General features: G+C 37.2%; 4 protein-coding genes across 8 annotated transcripts; 1 reads left to right on the forward strand and 3 right to left on the reverse strand.

Moving 5' to 3' along the window:
* Nucleotides 1-1467: 1467 nt before the first annotated feature.
* Nucleotides 1468-4515, forward strand: BNAC03G34660D. 2 transcript variants are annotated; one of them, XM_013829002.3, is made up of 8 exons: nt 1468-1712; nt 2500-2910; nt 2987-3107; nt 3262-3571; nt 3648-3720; nt 3789-3879; nt 3993-4072; nt 4155-4515. In XM_013829002.3, the coding sequence occupies exons 1-8, from the start codon at nt 1620-1622 to the stop codon at nt 4287-4289; spliced, it is 1314 nt and encodes a 437-aa protein (XP_013684456.1). In that variant the 5' UTR covers nt 1468-1619; the 3' UTR covers nt 4290-4515. The 2 variants fall into 2 exon arrangements, with proteins under 2 accessions (XP_013684456.1, XP_022555147.1); XM_022699426.2 differs by having other exon boundaries at nt 1679-1817.
* On the reverse strand, nt 4488-7694 carry LOC106388836. Of its 4 annotated transcripts, none has more exons than XM_013829000.3 (2): nt 7524-7694; nt 4488-6717 (listed from the first exon to the last, which is right to left on the reverse strand). In XM_013829000.3, the coding sequence occupies exon 2, from the start codon at nt 6660-6662 to the stop codon at nt 4686-4688; it is 1977 nt and encodes a 658-aa protein (XP_013684454.1). In that variant the 5' UTR covers nt 6663-6717; nt 7524-7694; the 3' UTR covers nt 4488-4685. The 4 variants fall into 4 exon arrangements, with proteins under 4 accessions (XP_013684454.1, XP_013684453.1, XP_013684451.1 ...); XM_013828999.3 differs by having other exon boundaries at nt 4488-6720; nt 7524-7659; XM_013828997.3 differs by lacking the exon at nt 7524-7694 and adding an exon at nt 7110-7258 and having other exon boundaries at nt 4488-6720.
* A 640-nt stretch (nt 7695-8334) lies between these two features.
* LOC106388835 (bifunctional 3-dehydroquinate dehydratase/shikimate dehydrogenase, chloroplastic) lies at nt 8335-11835 on the reverse strand. Its single transcript, XM_048750129.1, has 11 exons — nt 11574-11835; nt 11243-11484; nt 10681-10786; nt 10385-10603; nt 9969-10315; nt 9822-9885; nt 9465-9573; nt 9239-9391; nt 8960-9108; nt 8701-8863; nt 8335-8604 (listed from the first exon to the last, which is right to left on the reverse strand). The coding sequence occupies exons 1-11, from the start codon at nt 11793-11795 to the stop codon at nt 8564-8566; spliced, it is 1815 nt and encodes a 604-aa protein (XP_048606086.1). The 5' UTR covers nt 11796-11835; the 3' UTR covers nt 8335-8563.
* Nucleotides 11836-13674: 1839 nt separating this feature from the next.
* Nucleotides 13675-17372, reverse strand: LOC106388834 (zinc finger CCCH domain-containing protein 34). Its single transcript, XM_048750130.1, has 7 exons — nt 16970-17372; nt 16746-16891; nt 16598-16672; nt 16394-16513; nt 16031-16306; nt 14347-14658; nt 13675-14266 (listed from the first exon to the last, which is right to left on the reverse strand). The coding sequence occupies exons 1-7, from the start codon at nt 17058-17060 to the stop codon at nt 13934-13936; spliced, it is 1353 nt and encodes a 450-aa protein (XP_048606087.1). The 5' UTR covers nt 17061-17372; the 3' UTR covers nt 13675-13933.
* Between the last annotated feature and the right edge of the window lie 101 nt (nt 17373-17473).

Below are 17473 nucleotides of genomic sequence, written 5' to 3' on the forward strand. Positions count from 1 at the left end.
AGATTTGGATAACCAATTTAAATTATTTTAAAATTTTTAAAATTTATTATATGCTTTAATTTTTAAAAAGTCTATGAACAATAGAATATATTACATATAAATTTGAATAACATATGTCAGAGTATCTAATAAATTGGTGGTTTAAATATTTGGATAGAGAATTAATAATTATTTAAGTATTTATGGAGTTTTGAGTATATTTTAACTATTTTAGATATTTACGTTTGATTATTTGTATATATTTTCAAGTATTTAAACGAACTTAAAAGTATCATATATATTCTGGATGCTTTTATATATATTAAATCTAAAGATAATTAATATATATAAGTATATAAATTTATTTTGGATACCCAAAATACTTCGGTTCGGATGAGATTAGGTTTTAGTTTTTCAAATACCAAAATTTTGAATAATTCAGATATTAAATCAATTTTGGTTCGGATTTGGTACTACTTAGTCAGATTGGAATCGGTTTGGTTCTTCAAATTTAAGTTTTTTGTCCAACTTTAAATAGTGACATAAAAAACAAATAGCATCGTATTTTTTTAAAAGTACACATGGACATGGACGGGCTAAGATCAAAATCCAGTTTTATCTCAAAGGAAGTGAGTACAATAATAGACAAGAACATGAGGTTCGAAACTGGCAACGTTGAATTATCCTCGTCATCTTCCTGGAAACCAACAACGACAAGAATTAAATGATTCGTTTTTTCTTCCGGGAGTATAATGTTGGCGTGTACACGTTTCGTTAATCATTACTACTAAAATTGATTATCTATACTATTAAAGCATGATCCTACTATCATAATTACTTTAGGGGCATATTTTCTTTACTAACATTGCATGTTTCATTAAGGACAATTAAGTAATATTAATAACAAATTTATATTGGATCATTATTTTTGGATCCAGCCCAAATCAAATCTCTCTTGGACCATTTGGGCTTATTAAAAAATCAGATTCAATTCTCACTTTTTTTTTTCCTTTGGACCATTGAGTCCAAGTTCAAATATTTTTTTTTCAACTATTCTTAATTATTATTTTTTTCTTTTCTTAATATAATTTAAGCATTCATAAAAATAATTGAATTTTTTTATTGAAAAGTATAAATCTTTATTAAAAGTATATAATTTTTTAATTAAAATATTAACCCCATAATAAAATTAATTTATCAGAGTTATACCAACTTAATTCATTGAAAAAATAAAGTTTAATTTTTTTTAACATAAATAGTCATTTAAAATGAAATACGATAAATAAAGATAAAATTTTTAAGTCTTTTATAAAATAAAACACAAATATATAAAAATGTGATATTTACTAAATATTTGTTAATTGAAAAAAAAACAAAAATAAACCCGCGGTTTGAAATTACTGGTCAAAATCTAGTTAATACATTTAAAACAGAATCTCTAGTGGGATACTATCAAAGAAGAGTAATAAAATAGTGTCAGTGGCAACGTTAAGTGAATAAAAAAAAAAAAAAGTGAAAGCCGTTCCGTATAATGTCAGTCGTGGATTCATTAAATAGATTCATTCTCTTCTCAGAATATTCGTCGAGCAGCTTTGATTACGTATTAGTAATTTTATATCACCGGTTTAATCTTCGGTTCGATGACGATGATGCAACAAGATTCGGCAGCTGAACAAAGAGAAATCGCTATAATCGTGGACGATTCGTCTTCTCCTCGTCCTCCTCATTCTCAGGTTCATTTCTCCAAACCCAACAAAAAAAAAAAAATCTCATCTTTGTCTCTTCCTTTTCTAAAACCTTAATTTCGCTTTCACGATTCTGGGTTTGTAGATTCTAAGGTAAATCTTATAGCTTTTTCCTCTTATATAGCATATTTAATTTCACGCGGGTAATTTGAATAAACGCTTGACACCGTATCTGGGGTTTTTAAAATTTTGTTTCTTTCTGATTGCTACGGTTTGGTTATCCATGGATTTTACTGTAAAGTTTTAGGTTTTATATTGGCTTGACGTTGTATCCGACGGATCCATTCTCTTCCTCTGTTCGTCTGGAATCTTGATTTGATGATCTTATCTGAATCTCCTTTAGTAGCCATAGAATCTCCTTTTGGTTTATTCACGTCTCTGTTATCATAGATAATAACCAAACTGAGCCACTTGAGATTGTTTTTATACATTCATTGAAGAAGTTTTCAGCTTTTCTGACGAAGGAAAAGTGAAATGACAAGTATAAATCTGTTGGCATGTTAGATTGTTTACTCATAGTTTTTGGTATGGAGAAAGATTGTTTACTCTTTGAAGTCTGATCCTGAGGTCTGCTTTGCATATGTGTGCCATTGCAAAGTTGGTATCTTTTAAAGAGAACTTGTATTTGTTATTAGTTCCAAGTATCAATGATCTTGAGATATGAAGGATTAACCATGTCATTGATTCGAATTGAATATGCTGGATATCTCTTTATGTTAAGATTTATTGTGCATGAGAAAGCCCTGAACTTTGTGACATGTATTACTACTCATAGGGTGATCATCAGGTGGAAGAAAAATCTACTGAAGATGTACAGAGCTCTCAAACCCACCTGGATCTCTCAATACAAATACCCCTTAGTTCAATTCCATTTGTTAGCGGCCATAGCTCAAAGACCTCTCTAAAGTCCACAAGTTCATTCAAAAGTGGCAGTACATCCTACTCACCAAGAGGGATCTTGCGGAATCTAAGCTTGCAAAAGAAAGTTGTAGCTCACCCTGAAAGCGAGAGAAGATCTCTTCTATCTCCCTCTCCCATGGAAACAGCTAAAACTCCCAGCACTGCTGGTTTAACAACTTCTCCTTATTGGAAAAGATGTTTGTCCCTTCCTTCTAGATATGCCGCAAAGTTGTCTCCTGTGGTACCTCCACAGGTTCCAGTTGGTGTGCCCGGTGAACCTCCTAATGTGAGAGTTATTAGCTATCTCACAAGTTACAATGTGTTAGAAGTTAATTTTACTAAAACATTGTGTCTTGTTGCAGAAAGATCCTACTTATCCAGCAGTTCCAAGGTCCTTGTCCATGCCTGGGGGAAACAAAGTGATTGTGAGATCCGTTTCTTTCGAACACCACAAAGCTCGTGTTTCGTCTGTAACAAGCTCAGGTACATATATCTAACATATCATAATCAATTACACTATGTTCTCAAGTGTTTATCATATGAATGTTGAGTTTAGACACTCTCTGCTGCATTCTATTGCTTATGATCTTGGTTTTGTTTTTGAATTGTGTTTGCTACTTCCTTCCTTCTCTGGCAGATCAAACCTCTCCCGTTCCTACAGAAGAAACCGATGAAGAAATTCCAGAAGAAGAAGCTGTGTGCAGGATCTGTCTTGACGTTTTTGAAGAAGGCAATACACTAAAAATGGAGTGCAGCTGCAAAGGTGACCTCAGACTTGTTCATGAAGCGTGTGCCATCAAGTGGTTTAGTGCAAAAGGGACAAGAACATGTGACGTATGTAGACAAGAAGTCAAGAACTTACCTGTTATATTGCTTCGTGTGCCTATCACTAATCAACCAAACAACATGCGTGATCTCAATCAACAGATACAGTCACAAACCGCTAGGTAACTCCCAAGAGACTTTTTATTTTTCACGTTTCTTTGAGATAACACAACTGAGAACTGAATGTGTTTGGTGCAGTGCTTGGCAAGAGTTTGTGGTGTTGGTTCTAATCAGCGCGGTCTGTTACTTCTTCTTCCTCGAGCAATTACTGGTAGCCACGGATACGAACTATTTGTTTTGGTTGGTACTTAAAAGATATTGACATGTTTTGTTTTGTAGATTAGGGACTTGAACACGCAAGCTGTCTACATAGCAGCGCCGTTTTCATTAATGTTGGGCCTCTTAGCATCTCTTTTCGCCATTGTCCTAGGTAAAACACAACCAACAGAGACCTCCAAAGTTCCAAAGTCCCAAAGTCTCGCTCTTTCTTTTGTTTGGCAACAAAAATTGAAAACTTATTGTTATTACAATCTCATTCTGCAGCTATCAGAGAATACATATGGACATACGCAGCACTTGAGTTTGCTCTTGTGGGCATTTTGGTTCATCTATTATATACTGCAGTAAGCAATACTCTCACTGTTTCCCCTCATTTGATTACTGATTAATGGAAACTAAAACACTTTCACAATCTCTCTGATTCAGGTTAGACTACCTCCCATCTACTCTATACTATTTGCAGGGATTCTTGGTTTTGGGATAGCTGTGTGCTTGAACTCATTGTACCTTCATTATTTCGCTTGGCGTTTGCGTGTTGCAGAGAACTCAACTCAAGTATGAATGTAGTAAACACAACTTGGTTTTGGTTTGTCTGTTCTTTATTGAGTTTGTACCATGGAAGTTGTTCTTATGATCCAGAAGTGACATGTTAAATGTAAATGTATCTACTCTTCTTGGAACATGTTAATCAAGTTCCTTTTGTCTCCCTTTAGTCTCTTTTGGAGGGGACGATGATACTGTGTCAAAAAAGAGAAAAAAAGTTGAAACTGGTGCTATTTTCAAGTCACATATTGTTACTGTTAACAGTAATGTAGTTTAAAGCATATGCCGATTAAGCTACAAGTCTTTGAGTAAACCAAGAAAATAGAAAACGCACAAACAACAAAACAATCTCCTAATCAATGACTTCACCATGTCACAAAAGGCCTCTGTAGAGCTCCAGATTTGTTGAGCAAGTCAGCAAGCAGATCCTAAAGGTGGAGATTGATGGTCTTGTTCTTGACCTGCTGCTTCTTCTCCTGGTATATTTTGAGAGCCCGGGACTAGTAAAGCAGCTGGATCAAGCTCATACCAACCTTCCAACACTCCTCTCCCTTCTGTCCCCTTCAATCTGTTCGAGGGAACCCCATGTGAGAATCTACAGAACTCATGAGGTGGAATCTCACACGTCTCTGATCCGTCCTTCGCCACTGGACAGAAAACAAATTTAAACCCTTCCACTTTAGACAGGAACCCAACTGATATTGCACTTTCCTCTGCATGATCAGACAGGATCTCAACAAACTCATACTCATGAGAAGAATCTGAGTCGGAGGGTACGCCCTTGTTCCAGTTCTTGAATAGGGCCCACGTTTCTCCTTTCTTAGGGAACACCTTAAGCCGCCGGGCCCTTCCTATTCTCATCTGGACGAAATGAGAGAAAACGTTAGTGTTATCTGTCTTCTCATCTCCTCCGAGTCGGTACTTACCAACAGAGACGGGCAAGTTTCGTGCTTCTTCATCTTCTTCTGACTCTAACCACTTGTACGTTACCGAGAAAACTGGAGTTGTTCTAGCAGTTGTTATGAGACCATAAAATCTAGGCATTCCCTCTCCATCATCATATAAAGCCCAGATCTGGCCAGGTTGAAAGCACCCTTTTGCCCTCAGCTTATCAAAGTCACTGAACTCAGGATCATCACAGTTGATAACATTTGGTTTTGCTTCACTCCCTGAACATAAATCATCCTCTGAATCACTAGCACTATCTTCGCTTTCCACCTTGACCTGGTCTTCTTTAATCTTCTCCTTTGGGTTTACACCATTCGGCAAGGTTTCAGTAGAGTGGTGATCCTCAAGTGTCTGCTCTTCTTCCTTTTCAGTATCTATATTTTTCCCGGACCCTTCTCCATCTTCATTGACCAAGTCTACATCATCGTCCTTCAGATTCTCCTTATAGGAAACCTGCCGCTTGCTCCTAACTGACCTCCGAGGCTGCTGTCCTCCATTGGAACCCAAGCCTTGTGCTGCCATAGTATCGCCAAATGCATTATCTTCTGATTCGCTATCACTCTCACTGTCAGAGCTTTCACTAGATTCATCCACATTCTTTTTCTTCCTCTTTCTATTAGTTGTTGCCTTTCCAGAGGGAACAGTGGGAGGAGCCTTTTGCGCTGGAGCCTTGTTCTGTTGTGGGAAAGCATAAGTATTCTGACATGAGTTTGTTGCTGCCGGTGGTACTACATTCTGGAAAGGTATCTCCAACGCAGTGAACTGTTTTTTGCAAGCCAGACAAGAAGTTTGTTTCATGATAGATTCCCTACTATACTCATACCTCGTCCGGCAGAACGGACAAGAGGTCCAAAAGGTAGGACGGTGGCTGAAAGCTGCTGCTGCTGCTGCTGCTGCTGCCGGTGGGCCTTGAGGAGCTCTCTGCTGAGGATGCGTTCTCAAGTCATTGTAGACATTCCTCAAATTAACGCTTGCCTGCTGCGCACGGTGGTTCCTCGGCACCTGCTGGACTTTATAGGACGGTGCAGGTGCAGGCTTTCTCCAAGCTCTACGTTTAGTATCATAAACCGTTCTTTTCTCTCTATCCAAAAGTATCCTCTGAGCTTCACCGATGAGTTTAAAAGCAGACTCGGCCCCTGGGAGCTTGTTTTTATCAGGGTGGAGAAGAAGCGCCAGCCTCCTGTACTGTTTCTTGATGACGATATCATCAGCGTTCAACTCAACTTGGAGTATACCGTACCAATCCAGCTCGTTTGCAAAGAGCTTCTCCGTCGCAGCGCAGTGGACATCGCACACCATCGTCATGTGAGTTATGTTCTCTAAGCTGGGATCCATTTTGTTAGCCTTCAACGCGAGCTTACGCGCACCGGTGAAGTCAGACTTTTTCATTAAACCTTCTGCTAAGTCTTTGGCTCTAAGAGCCTCGTCTCTGTTGATATTCATAATCAGCTCAACACAAGTATCATAGAACCTCCAATATCCACCTAGGCTTTGGATCCTGCTACAGAGAGAGAGAGAGAGAGAGAAAGGTTGTGTTAGTTAGATGAAATTGCTCTACAAATCATAAACCAATGATAAAGGTATAACCTTTTGGTACTATTCTGAGCCTATGATACTATAAAAAGTAAAAACACATACTTTGGGCTAAAAGGTATGAACTTTAGGGAAATGTAAATTAAGTTCATTTTGTGACATTTTTAAAGGATTAAGACAAAAGACAAGAACCCTAATTATATGTCTTCGTCAGATTGGGATTAAAACAAGCATAAGATAGTTAATTAAAACCTAACATTTCGAAACAGATGATGTAATAACGACGGCGAGTCGTGGAATCGAACGAAACAGAGTATAATTCTGCAAATGGAAACCTATCTACGATCAAGAGCTTACCGGAGGGGAGAGGCCAAACGGCGGAGAGGGCCGGGCTTAGATTCACGACGGATGTATGATGAGATGATGTTTCAAAATTAAAACTAAAAAACTATCTAACCTTTTTTTTTGTGGGTATATTATGATTGTGGGTTTTCTAGCGAATGCGATTAAATTTTGGGGTTATTTTTAACATATGACGTATTATGAATTAATTGCAGATCAGCCCTTCAATTTTAAGTATAATTAAAATTTTGAAATTACATACAAAAAACTTTGAATCAAAAATCTGGAAAACTACAAGAGAAAGCTCAGGTGAGAAAGCAATAACAAGCTACGTTGACATTCAGATTCAGACAAGTACTAGGAACAGAAGATTAGAAAATCAAGTAATGGAAACAATAAAATGAGAAAGATAGAAAAAGGAAAGCTTACTTCTTTGCTGAGGAGAAGACGAGAGACGTCAAGAGAGATCTGGCGGAAAATTAATCTCTTTGTGAGACTATTTTTATTCTGTTTCACCGTTTTCGCGTGGGAAAATGATCGTTTCCCAATTTTAGTTTGGCGGGAAACAAACTTTTTGGCGATTAAATCTCGAAATTCGACGCATAGTGTTTATACCTTTTCGTTTATTAAAAATTTGTCAAAATAGTGCCATTTCAAAAAGAATTATGTTTAAAAAATATTTTAAAAAGATATATGTTACCGTTCCAATGCACTTTTTTCCTAAATACAAGATGTTTAGGTAGAAATACACAAGAAAACTATTTTTTGTCTAAAAAGTATCATTAAAACTATAAATTAATGGTATTCAACAAATTACAAAATAGACTATTAAAATGTGATTGGATACACAATTTTTAATAAAGTAAAAGTTATTAAGGAAAATGAAAACATCTTATATATTGAAACATCAAAATTCTGTAAAACATCTTACATTTAGAAACAGAAAGAGTATTAAGTAACAACGAAAACTTCAAAAAGAATAATTGTGTTTATTAAATTGTGATTGATTAAAAATTGTGGTAAATAGTTAACCACAAAAAATAATACATTTATAGTAAAAAAAAAATTAATATTTATGAAAATTTTAAAACATGCTACATTTTTGAAACATAATGAATATTAGTTAAGTGAATTTTTTTAAAGATTTATTTCCCAATTTGTGTAATCAATTGATTGAAGATTTTGATAGTAAAAGTGTTTTCTCATTTAACACAAGAAGATAACACAGAGATGTACAAAATTTCACAAGCAGTAATCGACATTGCACTCTGCAAAAATCTAAGTTTCCATCATCAACTCAACAAGTTTCATCGTTTGTATCTATATAAATACAGAGAGAAGTCCATGCTATGGCATCACAAAGGGTCTTCTCTGAGAACACAAATAGCACTTTTCTATAACTTTATTGGAATTGAGTTTCCATGGAAGTAAGAAGAAAGATACACATACACACACACAAGCGAGAGGTTTCAGTACTTTGACATGATTTGCCAGTAGAGTTCCTTTGGAGCTGCACAACAATGCAACAACATAAACTTCAACTTCTTTTGTTTAGTTTCTATGGAACCAGAGACATGGGTTGTGTTCGGTAATGAGTCACACTTACCAGGCAAACCGGTGAAAATCTCAAACTGCTCGTAAGCCTGCCTCACAAACATCTCTGACCCCGACACAGTTATGGCTCCGCATTCTTCTGCTTCCCTTAACAGTCGTGTGATTCTTGGAGTATAAACCGCATCAAACACTAGTGAGTAGTGCTTCAACGCATCCTAGGGAAAAAAAGAAAGAAAAGAAGCTATAGATTAAAGAATTTTCAAGAGACTCCTTCCTTAATAATAGAAAGTATTGTAACAAAGAGAGCTAACCTTGGAGATGGGAGTCTCATCAACATTTGGTTGCATACCCATAGACGTAGTATTGGCCAATACTATGCCATCTTCTGGGTGGAAGTTATCTAAATCCGTGAGAGATAACGCTCTTCCTCCAATTGCTTCTGCGAGTTCTACTGCTCTTTCTTCAGAAACACACAACACCAGGAACAAAAATAAAACATATCATCAGTTACTACCGCCAACAAGACAACCAAAAAGAGATAAAGATGACGAAAAGTGTTCATAAAGGGAAAAAAATCATATGTATTTTACCGTAAGTTCGATTAGCAATCACAACTTTGGCTCCCTTCTCTTTTGCACCATAAGCAAGTGCCTTGCCTGCTCCACCAGCACCAATAACCACCACTGTTTTACCAGCCAACGGTGAAGAAGAAGAAGAAGGTACGCTGCTTGGATTACTTGAGCCTTTAAAAAAGACTGCATGAGTCAAACAGAAAGAAGCAACAACAGGTTAATGCTGTGAACATATAGAACTTACTTCTAAGCCCACCCTCAATAGCAGAAATGGAGCCAATACAATCCATGTTGTAACCCAGCAACTTTCCGTCGCTTTGTCTCCTTAGAATAGTGCTCACAGCTCCTATAGACTGTTAAAAAAGATAATAAACCAAAACATTCAGAGTGAAGCAGGATGGGTATTGACCAATGTTCAAGAAATCGCTAGTCCGTGGTTAGACATTTAAAGGCAAGCACCTAGACCAATTTTTTGAACGCCTAAACCAATTTTTCAATTTGCAAAAAAACTGTATTTCTGATTTGCCAACCAGGCCCGCCTAGACCGATTTTTAGAACACTGAGTATTTACTCTATCTGGTGGTTATTAGAAAAACCAGACCTTTGCCAATGGATCAACCTCATCACAACATTTCAATGCATCTTCTTTGTGAGGAATTGTACAGCTGCAGGTAAAAGAAAATTTTACATTATTCATCCAAAAATAAATTGTTCATTACATTCAGAAAATTTATAGCTACTTTTAAACCTGAATCCAGCGAAATCAGAGGATGAGTATGTTTTGAGGAAGCTTGCAAGATCATCAACTAAGAGGTGAACATATACACCGTTAAAATCAACTGACTTGAAAGCTTGGTTGTGAACAATAGGTGATTTGCTGTGACTGACAGGCTTCCCAATGATTCCATACACTTTAGTGTCAGGACCAATTCTTCTAAAGTTGTAAAGATCCAACAGCTCCTTGATCGTTGGTTGACCAGGCGCAGATACTTTTCCAGATTCTAAGGTGCCAAAGGTCAAATATCCACCAAATTTGGAGCAGAGGATACGAGACATAAGACCTCTTTCACCCATTACAAGTCCTATTGTTGGAACCTGGATTCAAAGAGAATCACATCGAGAGATCAGAAGCAAAAGCTTGATTCTACTTTAATGGCAACTTACTTGAGCATTTGAGGTTATATGGAACATGCGAGAAACATCTGTGATGTCCACAGCTGTAGTAGCGATTTTCACAATGTCAGCTCCAGACTGTTGTATTCTTAGAGCGAGGTCATTGAGATCCTCAACGGAAGGGGTGCTCTGATAGTTATGTGACGAAACAATTACTCTGAAGTTTTCAGGCTTCTTCTCTTTAATAGACTTGATGAACTCTTCAGCAACCTTAAACATACAAATATGAAGTTAGGAGAGAAACCAATTAGCATCAAAACATTCTTTAGTTTTTTAACTATGGTAACCTCAAGTTCAACATCAATGTAATCAGCTCCAAGTTCCATGGCTAAACGGAGCGCATCCAGCCGCTCTTTTTCATCGCCTTCGTACTGACCACCTTCCCATTTTGGCCTACAGAGAAGTCATCACACAAACACAAGACTACTCATACTTCAGCACATCAGTCATTAAAAGCTCAACAGAAGTGGACACAAGAAGCTCCTTATCAAACACAATGAAAGTCCCAAGCTTGAGCACACACAAACAAGCACAATAACATCACTCTACAAAAAAGAAGGCAGCATCATTCAATTAAAAGCTAAATAGAATCGAACGCAAGAAGTTCCATATCAAACACAATAAAAGTCCCAAGCTTTAGCACTCACACACACGCATACACATATACAAACCTGTAGGTGAATAGAATGGACACAAGAAGTTCCATATCAAACACAATAAAAGGCCTAACCTTGAGCCCACACACACACTACACATACAAACTTGTAGGTGAATAGAGTGGGACACACGAAGCTCCATATCAAACACAATAAAAGTCCCAAGCTTTAGCACTCACACACACACACAAACCTGTAGGTGAATAGAGTGGGGAGAGGAGACTTCTGTATTATAATTTTCAAATCCTCAAGAGGGTTGAACTGTTTCAGACTGTCTAATCGAATCTCCACCAAATCTGCACCCAGTTCCTGAGCTTTGCACGTTTCAGTCACCATCTCGTCTACTGAATCCCCCATCACTGGAGCACAGATCAAGCTCGGGTTTTTCGCAAGTTTTTGACTTCCCATCTCCGTTTCCATGGAGTCTGAAGCCACCTAAGGTCAAACAAAAAAAAAACAGGATAGCATTACACAACCGTTCTCTAACACTGTCCGAAACAGGACCAAATGAGAATTAAACTAACATAGACACTGCTTGGTTTCATGCTTTGACGTCGTAGTTGATCGGAGAATGCTACCGGAACCGGCACAGTTCTGATTTGCAGGGAAGAGAATTCGGCGGAGAAGAGATTTGATTTGGAGCGGGCGGATGGAAGACGGAGGTTAGTGACGGAGGTTGGTGGAGTGGAGAGGAGATGAGGAGGAGGGTTGGTGAGACGAGCATTAGTTGAAACAGTAGAAGCCATTGAGTCGCCGGCCTTTTCCACTCTCTTCCAAAATTTGAGATTCTAAAAATATATTAAACCATTTTTTTTAAGAGAAAAAGACAAAAATAGCACTAAATCAAGTTTATGTTCCCAGACTAGCACTCAAGGTCAAAAGTCACAAAAATAGCACTTAATGTTTTATCAAAAGTCACAAACTTAGGGTTTAGAGTTAAAGGGTGAGGTTTAGGATTTAGGGTTTAGGGTTTAAAGTTTAGGGTTTAGAGTTTAGGGTTTAGAGTTTAGGATTTAGGGTTTAGAGTTTAGGGTTTAGGGTTTAGAGTTGAGAAATGAGGTTTTGGGGATAAGATTTCAAATTTTGAAAAATAAAAAAATTAAAATTTTCAAAAGATAAAATGCTATTTTGGTCATTTTAGTTTTTGAGTGTTATCCCCTAGACTATATTTGCGAAGTGATTTTGCCACATGTCCTTTCTACAATCAATTTCACAAAATAAATATGACATGGCTACTGAAATTGATGACATGTCATATAGCTTAATATGACATGGACAATTGCATTTAATGTTAATTTATTTTTTTGGTAAACTTTTTAAAATATGGTAATAACTCATATATTACATTTAATGTAAATTTATATTTTTGGAAATTTTTTTAGAATATTGGAATAACTCATAAATCATCATTAAAATAAATATATTCAAATATGGCATTATAAATTTCGAAATATAATTTAATTATATATTTTCAAATTATACAATTTTATTACTAAAATTTTCAAAAATGTATACAATTTTTTTAGAAAATTATAAAAATTTAATCGTAAAATCATTATTTTCCTATATATCTACAAATTTTATAAATATTGTTTAATTTTAATTTTTGGTAATTATGCAACTTTTACAAATTTATTTAGTATATTTAATTAAAATAAATAGATAGAAAAATCTATCTAAGATTATAATTTCAAATATATACATGCATATTCTTAAATATAATTTTTATGTTTAATTAAATCAAATTTATATTAAAATATTGATACGAAAATTTTTTTTACAATATTAATGAAATTTTATTTTAAAATATAATTTATATTTATCTGTTAAAAAATATTTTAAATTTTTTTATTGCACATGGTGCAGGAAGACACCTAGTTTTTGTGATATAAACTTAGAAAGGTGCTATTTTGGAGATTTGCCCTTTTATTTAATACATTAAACCAAAATGGTAGGTGGCTTTGGATTGGTGACAACATCATGGTATGGTAGGGCTCTTCAATATGATATACTTTGTCACTGGTTTGTTGTGCTTAAAGAGCTTTTCGACTAGTTGTTGTTAACTTGTTTTTGTTTACTTGTTTTGGTTTGGTTTCAGCAACACACATCAGAAAAATCAGTTGAAAGACGCAAACTGATGTAGAAGAACCATGGGGGTGAAGCTCACTTTTCCAGAGAACCTATTACTCATTGAGAAGATTGTGCTAGCTGCTGAAGAAGTTGAAGATAATGAGGTGGTTTATTGGAGGAGGTGAAGTGAAAACATTTGATGTTAAAGGTGTCTAAGACATTTTGATTCGTGGAGCGTTCTTTAATTTTTTTTTAGTAATTGTTAATCTACAGGGTTTCTCAACATGGAGCAGAAGAGAGACTTCAATAGTTTCCTAAGATTGTGAGAAGTACATCAAGAGCATTGCCTCTGAGATGGAAGGTAAAATTGAGGAAGAAGTAGAAAGATATGCCAAAGTATTCAAAGGGAGATACTAAGGAGTTGAAAGGTATGTAACACAACACCTTTAAGATGCTAAGTAAAGTATATCTATAACCTACTCAAGCATGAGCTTATATGCCCACATTTCCCCTCTGAATTTCCAGACTACGGATAGAATCCTTAACAAACCAATGTCGTGTGAATAAAGGCCATTTATTAGTAATAATCGTTGTTCAAGAAAGCAAAAAACAGAGAGAGAGAGAGATATGGCCGTATGAGATAATATATTTATGTATGAACAAATGGTAAAACGATAGAAGCTTTGGTTTTGGTCTCTCTCTCTGCTTCCATCAAATCTCCAGACCCCAATGATAATAATCTTCTTTTCCTTCTTTCCTTAATGTTGTTTACTTCATCAAGAATCTTGAGGACATTTTCCTCTTCTTTATTCCTTTAACTTGAAGAAGTCTTAGCTTCTATACTGCCACTAATACTAGCCGAGTCACCACCCGTCTCAGCTGGCTCTTGACTGCTCAAGCCACTGACCATAGGAGAAGACACTACAGCAGTCACAGCCTCCGTGGTGGGTTCAATGCTTGAGCTAACCGGAGCTGATGCGCCGCTTAGTGTTGATGAACCAATTGGGTATGGAGCCACAGGCATATCCGTTAGCGAAGAAGCAGACGGGCTGTAACTGAGTGAAGAAGCCATAGAGTGATCAAACTTACACGCCGGTCCAAACTTGCAGATCCCATGTTGCGCAAAGTGAGTGCATTGCGCTACGCCCTGTGTGTCACAAAACATATTATTCAAGAACTTGTCCCATCCCAAAAACATTATCATATTGTGTCCATAACAAGACTTACTGGACGAAGCGGAAGGCCAATGGGGCTGAGGAGAACACCAGTATTAGTCTGAACTGCATCTAGAGGATGATGGTATCTACACGAAGCTCCAAACTTACAGTCTCCGGTTCTCATGAAGTACTGGCACTCTGGCTGATCAGGTCGCTGAGGGAAAGGTTCTTCTTTCGAAGTAGTCAGGGAAGGTCCACCGGATTGGTATGTTCCTGTATAACCAGTCCCGGAAGGAGATAACGGTGCAATTCCATAAACAGAGCTTGATCCAATAGACTGTTGTGTTCCAGTTCCAGGAGAAGGCATTGCAGTTAAAGAGGCCTAAAAGAATCAACTGATTCATTAAGCAAAAAAATAATAATAACAAATGAAGAATGTTCTTTATAGGCCTGGTCATTTTACCGGGACCCGAAACCCGAACCGGAACCGAGCCAAAAAAAAAGGGGTTCGGGCTGAGTCCGAATCTAGGCTAAAGTAGACATGTCAATTAGGGCCGAAGCCCGTAGCCCGTAGCCCGAGCCCGCCCAGCCCTAAAAATTACCGGGTTTGGGCTTAGCTTTATAAGCCCAAAAAAAATTGGGCCTTTCGGGCTAAGCCCATTTGGACTTTGGGTATTTTGGGCTTAAGTCCGTTTGGGCTAGGGCCGGCCCGAAAACCCGAAATTTATATTTTAGCGTAAATATTATCCTTCTTTCTTGTAATCGAAACTATTATTAGTATTGATATATTATTTTAATATTTTTATCTAAACTCTAATAAAGCAAATATAAAAGTTTTTAATGCACTTTATTGTTTCATCATTACAAGTGTTACATTTTAAATTTTACAAAAGTACATTCTTCTTTCATGTACAACATGTTTTTATTTTCAAAATATAAAGTATAAAACGTTTGACCATGTTTATCATAAATTTTGTTCTCTTATATTTTTTGTTTTAATTGATATTTGATTATTTAAATCTTATTAAATTTGGTTTGTGTATAAAATGTTTTTAAAACATACGAAAAAATAAAAAATTTGTGATAGACAAGAAAATTTTAAACTCACTTTATACTTTTTTTATTTTTTAAAAATGAAACTCTTTTTTTAATGAAAATTCACATGTATTAAAACGATGGAAGTGACAACGACAAATTATTTTTCGAAAAGCCCACAAAAGCCCGAAAAGCCCTGTAGCCCTATAAGGGCCGGGCCGGGCTTTGAATTCTAGGCCCAAATTATTTTCGGGCCGGGCCGGGGCGGGCTCAAATATTTACGGGCTTATCGGGTTTGGGCCGGACCGGGCCGGGCCAGCCCGAATTGACACCCCTAGGCTAAAGTACCTATTGGGTATAATTTTTTGGACCAGTGGATCTTGGTTCGGGTCCTACCCGAGACCCGATCGGGTACCCGAAACTTCTAAAATATACATATTAGGTATATCCAGGTGTTTCGGTATATTTTTGGTATAACGGACAGTTTTTTTTTTAAGTTTCGGGTTCGTGTTTTCGGGTAAAATTTTAGATTTTAAGACCGGGAGGTACTCCGGGCCTTAGGCCCAACTAATCCCCAGAGCTGGGTACAAGTGCCGGTTGCTAAATCCCTTCCCCAGGTCGTACTCGAACTGGAGACCTCTAGCACAAGTGCCTTAGGTCAGCCAGCTCGTCATGGGTACAAATGAAGAATGTTAAAAAAGCTGAGTTGAAGGATTTACCTGGTAAGGATTCCAATTAGGGTATGTAACCATTCCTGGAGGCAGAACCATTGGTTGGCCGTAAGGGCTTGGAAGATAAGAACCAGGTAATAGAGAAGGCCTTGTTAGAACTAAACCATATTGTTGAGAAGAAGGCATTGGTTGAGATTGGAATGTTGGATAAATAGTCTGTGTCTGTGGCTGCTGCTGTGGCTGAGGCACAGGATGGTTGAATCTACAGGTTAAACCAAATTTACACTGGCCGGTTCTCATGTAATAAGAACACTCTTTCTCTCCCTATAATCAAATTTCAGAGAAGCTTTAAGAGATCATACAAATGTGTGTACGATCAGTAAACCAATAGAGAGATGACAGAACACAAACCGGACGTAATGGATATCCTAAATAGCTTAGAGAGACAGGCGCAACGGAACCACCTCCTTGTCTAGGATGATGATACTTGCAAGACGCACCGTACTTGCACGTTCCGGTTCTCATAAAATGCTGATCAAAACCAAAAAAACAAAAACGATCTAGTCCGGTTTGGATTGTTTCATCATAAAGACAGAGATTGAGTAATTACAAAACCTGACAAACCGGTTGTCCCATCCTCTCCGGCAAAGCTCCATCTCCTCCTCCTCCTCCTCTCACACCTCCAACAACCTAAACAACAAATTCAAGACCTCACTGATCTGAAACCGAAGGTAACGAATCTAAATTGGGAAACTTTTATTACCGCTCCACGATCTCGTGGGTGATTAAACCGGCATCTTGACCCGTACCCGCAAACGCCGGTTCGCAAGTAATAAATACAATCAGGCTCATTTGATCGCTCCGGGTACGCTTCTCCGCCGCCGCTTAACCCTAACCGCCACATCGAAGCTACAAAAAAAACACGCATTTATGAGAAAAAAAAAAACAGAATCCTCCGATGAATCAAAGGCGCTGCATTTACGTTACCTTCGACTCTGGTTTCGCCTCCGTGAGAGGACCATTCAACCGACGGATCCGATCGCGACCCTTCTTCACCGGCGCGACCGTACCGCTCCATTTTCCGACAAACCCCACCACACACACAGACACGAAAGGAACGATCTTTTCTGGTTTTGTCGGAATGTCAGAAAGCTCCGATCGAAGAAGAAAGAGTGTTGTCGGAAACTCAGATCGTGGTTTTGCTTCTACACCAGTCTCTCTCTCTCTCTCTCAGTCGCTTGATCTCTCTCTTTACCTTCAAAGCTACAAACTTTTTTTGAACTGCAAAGAAATTATAATATTTTTTTATATAAGAAAGATTATTATTAATATTAGTTCTTTTTGGAAGGGGTGATGGGAGGTTTTGATCTTTCTTTATGCGTGGTCGCCTTTTTCGTGGTGTTTTGCCGGTGGTGGTTAATATACGCGCCAAACTTGGCTGCATTTTACTCACTTCCCTTTATTCTATTATTATTATTTTTTTAATATATT

This window comes from Brassica napus, chromosome C3, assembly GCF_020379485.1.
Source record: "Brassica napus cultivar Da-Ae chromosome C3, Da-Ae, whole genome shotgun sequence".
Classification (NCBI taxonomy): Eukaryota; Viridiplantae; Streptophyta; class Magnoliopsida; order Brassicales; family Brassicaceae; genus Brassica; species Brassica napus.